Source organism: Dendropsophus ebraccatus, chromosome 10, assembly GCF_027789765.1.
Source record: "Dendropsophus ebraccatus isolate aDenEbr1 chromosome 10, aDenEbr1.pat, whole genome shotgun sequence".
Taxonomy (NCBI): domain Eukaryota; kingdom Metazoa; phylum Chordata; class Amphibia; order Anura; family Hylidae; genus Dendropsophus; species Dendropsophus ebraccatus.
The window spans coordinates 90,473,924-90,482,835 of NC_091463.1; the positions used below are offsets into that span (position 1 = coordinate 90,473,924).

At 42.5% G+C, this 8,912-nt stretch overlaps 1 protein-coding gene across 1 annotated transcript; it reads right to left on the reverse strand.

Moving 5' to 3' along the window:
• Positions 1–903, reverse strand: LOC138766543 (olfactory receptor 8A1-like). The gene has a single exon (XM_069944133.1). The coding sequence runs from the start codon at positions 901–903 to the stop codon at positions 1–3; it is 903 nt and encodes a 300-aa protein (XP_069800234.1).
• Positions 904–8,912: the final 8,009 nt, after the last annotated feature.

Below are 8,912 nucleotides of genomic sequence, written 5' to 3' on the forward strand. Positions count from 1 at the left end.
TCACAATTTAAGTTTTCGTCGTAAGGCGGATTTCACATCATTATTTTTCAGGCTGTAGATCAGCGGGTTCATCATGGGGATAATAGCCGTGTTAAAGAGAGAGAAGAGTTTGTTAGCTCCTGTGTTCACACCTGAAATTGTTCCCATGTATTGTAGAACAATAGAAGAGTATAAGAGCACAACCACCGTGATGTGTGAGGAACATGTGTAGAAGGCTTTACGTCTGCCGGCACTGGAGCTTATCCTTAATATACAGGAAATTATGGAAATATAGGGAGATAAAGTCAGGAGAAGTAACAGAAACACATTCACATTGCCATTTATTAGAATGTATAAGTCCAAGAATGAAGTGTCGCTACATGTAATGTCCCGGATAGGCAAAATTTCACAAAAATAGTGGTTGATTTCGTTGGAAATGTAACAAGTGAACTTTGAAATGGTGACAGTGCTAGGAATAGTCTCTATAAGCCCAAAACCCCAGCTGACTGAGGCCAGAAGAGCACAGAGTCTCCGACTCATGACCATGTGATAATGTAGAGGTCTACAGATGGCTACATACCGGTCATAACTCATGGCCGCCAAAATGGAACACTCATTACTGATTAATACAGAGAAAATATACAACTGGGTCATACAGGCCGGGGGGGAAACCATGTAATATTTGGTCATTGTGTCCACAAAAATCGTGTGTAACGCTGTGGTGGAGTAGGATATATCTATCAGAGACAAGTTGGACAGGAAGAAGTACATGGGAGTGTGCAGGTGGACATCCAGGCCGACCAGGAGGAGAATGATGAGATTTCCAACGAGACAGATGAGATAAATGAGAAGAACCAGAAGGAAGATGAGAACTTGTAGTTCAGGAACATCTGAGACCCCTTTAAGTCTAAAGCCTTCTATCATGGTCCGGTTTATGGAATGCATGGATGGGCTCGATTTCCCTTCCTGTAAAAGAATATATGAATATCAACTGACCACATTGTGTTACTGGTAATCTAAAGATAATACCTAGAGATGAGCGAATTTACGGTACACATGAAGCAAATAGCTTAGTTAGCTCGGCAATCTGCTTATCAGCCTGCTGCATTTGAACTCCATGCCGCTATGTGCTGCTCCACCCTGGGTTCCTGGAAAAGCTGGATCCAGTCCTGGGAAACTTCTCCCAGGACTGGATCCAGCCTTTTCCCTGCACCCAAGGCAGAGAGGCATAGACTTCAAAGACAGCAGGCTGATAAGCAGATTGCCGAGCTAACAAAGCTACAGTATTTGTTTCATTTGTACTGTAAATTCGCTCATCTCTATTAGTAACATTAACCCTCTCTTGGGCTAATATTGAGCCTACACACTGGGCATTCAGAATTCAGCTCATCTCTGTTTAACCCACCCATGAAGCGGGATAGGTGGAGTGCATAAACCACATGGAGGCAGCAACTCCCCCCCATTTAAAAAAGACAAACAAAAAAAAATGGCCAGTACATCCAATACCACTATTCACACTATGCAGGCTGAAATATAGACACAAAGGGGGAGATTTATCAAAGGGTGTAAAATTTAGACTGGTGCAAACTACCCACATCAACCAATCACAGCTCAGCTTTAGGAAGTGCTGAAAGGAAAGCTGAGCTGTGATTGGTTGTTGTGGGCAGTTTGCACCAGTCTAAATTTTACACCCTTTGATAAATCTCCCCCAAAAGGTTCAACATCACGCTGAAAATACTAAGACATGGTTAATATAGACATTTTGAATAGCAAAACTTTTTTTTTTTTTTCGTCTACGTTAAATGTGGTGGGAGAAGCTGCTTTCATATGACTCGTGCACTCTACTCCATGGGTGATTTGAACAGAGATGAGCTGGATCCTGCATCCTAGTACGGACCTGCAATTGTGGCACAGATCACTCTAAGCCACTTGCCGATCAAATGAATAGATACACTTTGTTTAGACCGGCAATTCGTTCATCTCTAATTACAATGGTTCAGGTCCTTCAACCATTCCATATCAAACTCCGGTGTGACTGGATTGACAGTGCAACAGAAAAGGTCTTCTACTTATTCCAAACTATGGTCCATAAGTTTACTTTGTTTATTATTATCTTGAATTTGGTGAGACTTCTCCTTTAACCTCTCCCAGGAGAACTGTGGACATTAGTGATTCACTGAAGCACAATTACTCATTTTAGGCCAGTAATCCACAGTCTGTCCACAGCTCTCCAGGGTGAAGTTAACCCAGTCAGGTAACAACAGGTGGCCTGTTCTAAAACTGTGTCTAGCAGCAGCATAAATGTTTTTGACAATGACATATATTGTGCTGCCAGACACTGTTTTAGAACAGGTCACCTGGCATAACCTGACAAGTGAATGACTGGGTTAACTTCAACCAAGAAAACTGTGGACAGCAGTGCATTTTTGTCATTTTATTTTTTAATGGGATCGCTGGAGTTCACCTTTAAATTTGTCACCTGTCAGTTTACTTTAGGTGGCAGGTTCAAAAAACAGGTCTGACAACAGAATAAATGTCGTTGTCAATGACAGTTATTCTTCTGCTAGACACGGTTTTAAAACCTGATTAAACATGACAGGCACTTTACAAGATTAACTTCATACAGGAGAGTGTTGGGCAGTGTGTACTAACAAACAAAGTGACAGGACAGAAGTCATTTCACAGATACACAACTTACCATAAAATATGTTGATACACTTTTGTGTAGGTTAGGATCATTGATTCTTCTTTCTTTTACGGCCCTTCGAACACAGTTGTATTTACAGGCAGGTCACTGTATGGCGATAATATTTTATTGAGCTGTGTATAGTGCATCAACCAAATTGACAGTACTGATGCACTGGCGGTCTCTTCGGGTCATCTTCTTTCTGGAATGATGACATCACAGACATGCTATGACATTATAAACAGTATGTTAAGCAAAATCCAAATGTTTACAAAATCTAATATTAAGTACATTTAGTATACTGTATCTTATGTATGTTCTCTTAATAACTGTTATACTACATTCACGTGTTCCATAGATACGGTCCATGCACCAAGTGTATGCTAAGGACAAAACCTCTGAACTCCTAGCATCATCATTCAGTGCCATGTAAGTATAGTAGTGCAGAGATTTAACTGTTTCAGAGCTTATGGCATCATAATGAATGAGGTTCAGTCTGTAGCATACAGTCCGTGCATGGAACATATCTATGGAACGTGTGAATGTAACCGCAAGGAGGTTTTTCAATGAAAAACTATTGGCAGCCTATCTACTATATAGGTAGTCAGGTAGGGTGCCCAGTGTTGTTAGGCACCAACTGTTTCTGGACTCCTCAGTGTAGTAAGGGCACCAAACAGCTGATCAATGGGGAAACCGATTGTCAGCACCCTGCCGATCAACTATTGATAACCTACGTATAAATATTTTTTTTCCCTAGAAAATCTCTTTACAGGGGTACTCCAGCAAAAATCTTTTTATTTCAAATCAACTGGTGTCAGAAAATTATATAGATTTGTAATTTACTTCTATTTAAAAATCTCCAGTCTTCCAGTACTTATCAGCTGCTGTAAGTCCTGTGGGAAGTGGTGCATTCTCTCCAGTCTGACACACTGCTCTCTGCTGCCACCTCTGTCCATGTCAGGAACTGTCCAGAGCAGCAGCAAATCCCCAAAGAAAACCTCTCCTGCTCTGGACAGTTCCCGACATGGACAGAGGTGGAAAACCACTTTAAGGCTGAATTTTCCTTATGCATTTGGCTGCTAAATGAATGAGTGGATGAATTTAAAAGCACAATATAGGTAAATACACTGTAACATAGTATTATTCTCTGCTCCAGGCTTCCCTTCTCATATATGTGCTACGCAGTTATTGTCACAGGAAGAGAACCCCATTCTATATGTCCTATTTACTTACATAGAGACACCCTCACCATGATAGTGAAGACACTAACATAGAGCATCTCTAATGGGTCAGGTTATCAATCATTCACTTTAATACCTGATTTGTAACCCCCGATTCCCCTGTAGTGGACGCAGTGGCGGGTTATATCTACCTCTGCTGATCACATCTGATCGCTGGCCCAGCTACAGTCCTATAAGGGACCATGATAAAAATACTAATCATAAAGAACATACAGGATAAGGCTATGTTCACACAGCGGTTTTTCCATTGTGTTTAAATGACGTCCGTTATTTCGCTGTTTGGCCGCCCGTCAGTGCAATGACGGCTGCTGGTACATTATTCTGGTTCAGGTGGACTGATTGGCCTTTGGTTGTGTCTTTAATTGAAAAGTCCATTAAATTTAATAGTAAAAACGGCCAAAGGACGGTGAAAAAAGAAAAACTGTGTGTAAACAACTAAAAAGTATTGATTTGCTGTTTGCAGAAGACGTCCGAAAATAATTGTCATGGTCGTTATTTTGACGTCCGGACAGACAACGTCGATCATTTTACCAAATACCGAATGCAATACAACGAAAAACTCCACATCCGGTTACTCTATGGGCAATCTGAAGAGACGTCTACAGGACCAAAAGATGCCATCACTTACCTTATACAATATACAGGACACAGTAAGAAGAAATCTATGCAGTATAACAATTCTATAATACTAAGACCATGCACACAAGTCACGCCATATAACAGAAGTGGAAGGAGCTTCTCTGTCACACACAGGACACCAACACTTATACATGGAGCTCAGCTCTGGGATTAATTCTTCAGGGATATGAACAGAAATTAGAGCACCTAATAACATGTGTATACAAGGGAGAATACACAATTCTATTCACAATATGTTTAATGTACAAAACTTTGGCAAGACAATAAAATGTAGACTTAACCCTTTAAAGGAAAAGTCCGGCCAAATTTTTTTTTTATATGTTATTACTTATGGAAAGTTATACCATTTTCTAATGTACATTAATTATGGGAAATGCACATATACTGCTATTTCCCTTAATTTAGTGTATCAGGAAGTATTAGAATTCTCTCAAAAGCAGTGACGTAACGACAAATGGTATAATTCCTATGGAGTGTCCAGCAGGGGGCGCTCTATATATAGAAGTCAATGAGTACCATTGACTTCTATATATAGTGCGCCCCTGCTGGACACTCCATTGGAATTACAATGGATGTGTGTATGTAATGTAATGTTATGCACTGTACTTTGCGATTGAATACATTTAAGGAATACTTTGGGGAGCAAGTGTCCTTGCTCCCCAAAGTATCCCATAAATGTATTCAATAAATACATTTGCAGGCCACCGAGCGAGGAGGGAGAGAAGTGCCATCTACCTCCCCCCTCCCTGCTCGGTGTTGGGAACATATACAAAGTACTACTCCCCTATTATCTGCAGATAATGGGGGAGTAGTACCTGTGCTATCATATCTGCGCCGCCGCTCATAGAAGTGCCGCTCCGCCGCTGCTCACAGAAGTGCTGCTCTTCATGCCCCCTCCTCCTCCCGGCTTCAAACACTATGGCCCCACTCACTCCCCGCCGCCCGCGCCACTGACTCCTCGCCGCCCGCGCTGCTCCTCACACTATCTGGCCGGCCGCCGCTCTCTGCTCCTGCAGGCCGGCCGCGTCAGCCCTCACCAACCCCGGCTGGGAGCATGGCGCTCCCGGTGCTTCCTGTAGTCCTAGGCCGGGGTGGGTGAGGGCTGGCCGGATAGTGTGAGGAGCGGCACAGGCGGGATAGTGTAAGGAGCGGCACAGGTGGCGGGGAGTCAGCAGCGCGGGCGGCGGGGAGTCAGCGGCGCGGGGGGCGGGGAGTCAGTGGGGCCATAGTGTTTGAAGCCGGGAGGAGGAGGGGGAGCGGAGGAGGAAGGGGCATGAAGAGCGGCCCCTGTGTGAGTGGCACTTCTATGAGCGGCGGTGCGGGCGGCGATAGATAGCACAGGTACTACTCCCCCATTATCTGCAGATAATGGGGGAGTAGTACTTTGTATATGTTCCCAGCACCGAGCAGGGAGGGGGGAGGTAGATGCCACTTCTCTCCCTCCTCGCTCGGTGGCCTGCAAATGTATTTATTGAATACATTTATGGGATACTTTGGGGAGCAAGGACACTTGCTCCCCAAAGTATTCCATAAATGTATTCAATCGCATATCGCAATCGCAATCGCAATAACATTACATTACATACACACACCCATTGTAATTTAAATGGAGTGTCCAGCAGGGGCGCACTATATATAGAAGTCAATGGTATTAATTGACTTCTATATATAGAGCGCCCCCTGCTGGACACTCCATAGGAATTACACCATTCGTCGTGACGTCACTGCTTTTGAGAGAATTCTAACACTTCCTGATACACTAAATTAAGGGAAATAGCAGTATATGAGTATTTCCCATAATTAAGGTACATTAGAAAATTGTATAACTTTCCATAAATAAAAACATATAAAAAATAAATTTTGGCCGGACTTCCCCTTTAAAGGGGAACAATCGGCTGGTTAGATTTCTAACCTGCTCATAGCCCCCTACTGTGCACAGGTCGCTGAGGAGGAAGGTGTGTGTCTGATCTTCCTCCTCCATGCCGTTCCTGAGCTGTTAGCAGTGTAATCCTTGGTCTGGTGCACTGTTAGGTGGAGAAAAACACCATTCCCTTTGGTTAAACCATATAGATACCTTGATCTGTCCAATGACATCACTTTGTGCATTGTCCATGTACTTACTGTACACATTATTTATTCGGTTATATCTCACTGTGTGCAGCATTGTGTCCATTATTCAGTACTTTTAGTAATATTTTTGCTGTTAATGGTCTCAGACACTGCAGGTCCCAGGCTTGCAGGAAAGAATCACTAGTAATGCAATTTATGTCATCACAGAGAAGCGAAGAGAGGTGGCACTCACCATCTGATGAATTCCATAACTTTTATTTCAGGACATAAGAGATGCAGACATCAACGTTAGCAGAGGCCAGCAGGTAGGTGGCGTCTGCTAACATTGATGTCTGTATCTCTTATGTCCTGAAATAAAAGTTATGGAATTCATCAGATGGTGAGTGCCACCTCTCTTCGCTTCTTTGTGATGACACATATAGAAAGACTGTCTCTTTAAAGTGGCTTGGCACCCCATCGCTGTTCCTCCACATGGTGCCCGACTCTGTGGATATAAAAGGCTCAGTACTGACCGATTTCTTGTTAAGACAAAATCAGGCCGGTAATTACGTTTTTTTTTTTTTTAGCATTAAAGGTAGTCCATTACAGACAAAAAGGACTGATGAGCTATCCACAGAAGAAAAACCTAATTAATGGGGTTCCAACTGCTGGGATCCCACTTATCAGCTTATTTCAAGTGATCGTTGGGGTTCTTAGTAGCTTGACCCTTGACCACTTTTTTCTATCTTTATGTTAATTTCTTTAGTTTAGTGGGGTTATCTAATAGACAACTTTTACTAAACTGGATGACCTGCTCAGCCAATCAGTGTCTGTGGCAGGAGCGGGATGTCAGGACGCCAGGAGCCACAGAACAAGCCGGCGCCCAGACCGGTAATGTAAGGGGGATGCTGCTTAGATACTCACAGCGGGATGACAATTCCACTGTGAGTATGTAATCCTATTGAAACTGACAGGAGAGGAATTGCAGCAGAATAGGGCTAAGTTCACACAGTGAACTTAATAGTGATGCCCACAATTTTGCAGACACTGGCAGGGGGGCTGTCATTTATCGTAAACCTTTTTATCAAATTGACATGTTTATCTTTAACCTAAAACCATGGTTACTATGATCGTTTCCTCCATCTGATCCCAGCAAAAGAACAAACGATGTGGAATTACACTGAACGATTAGAGAACGATTAACCCCTTCACGTCAGCAATCTGTATATACACGTTACTAGTGCACATACCCCGTGCAGTAGGAATGTATATTTACGTTCCTGCTGTGACAGGGTTAATGATATGAGCAGGAGCATAGCCGTCCTGCTCACATCAAAGTCCTGGGCCGCAGGTGATGAGAGTCAGCTGCGATCCCGCAGCCGACTCTCATTAACCCCTTAAATGCCGTGATCTACAGCGATCGCGGCGTTTAAGGTGCTCGGTGACAGATCAAGTGATCGGGACCCCCGCAGCCGTGTGTGGTGACAGGGGGGGTAAGCTCCTTACCTCCTTCCTGTCAGATGGGCGATCCATTTATAGAGTCTGCTCTCAGGCAGGCTCTACGCACAGATCGCCGATAACACTTATCTATGCTATGCTATGGCATAGCATAGATCAGTATATGCAATCTAATGATTGCATGTATTACAGTGTTAAAAGTGAAAAAAAAGTGTAATAAAAAAGTTTTATACAAGTTTTTTAAAAAAAAAACCCTTATAAACCCCTTCCCAATAAAAGTTTAAAATACCCCCTTGCCCATTATAAAAATATAAATGATAAATAAATAAACATATTACATATCGCAGCATGCGTAATTGTCCGATCTATTCAAATATAACATTATTGTTCCCGCACGGTGAACGGCGTAAACGGGGAAAAAAAACGCACCAGGATTGCTGATTTTTATTAAATTATATATCACAAAAAAATGAATAAAAAGCGATCAAAAATTTTCTGTTCCACCAATATGATATTAATAAAAACTAGAGATCATGGCGCAAAAAATGACACCTCAACCAGCCCTGCAGGAAGAAAAATAAAAGCGCTATGGCTCTTAGAAGGCGAGGCGGAACATTGCATTTATCTGACCCGGACTTTTGTGCATCAAAGGGCTCGGTCTTGAAAGGGTTAATGATCTAAATCACAATCAACGACACATGATCATTTCCTGCAATTAGCGTTTAAATTTTAAGGATATAACGATTTTCTGTACGATAATCATCCCGTGTAATAGGGCCCTTAGATAGATACAATATGTGAACATGATGCTTGGCTTTGAAAATTATATAAAGTCGCAAAAATTGTTAATATTGTATTTC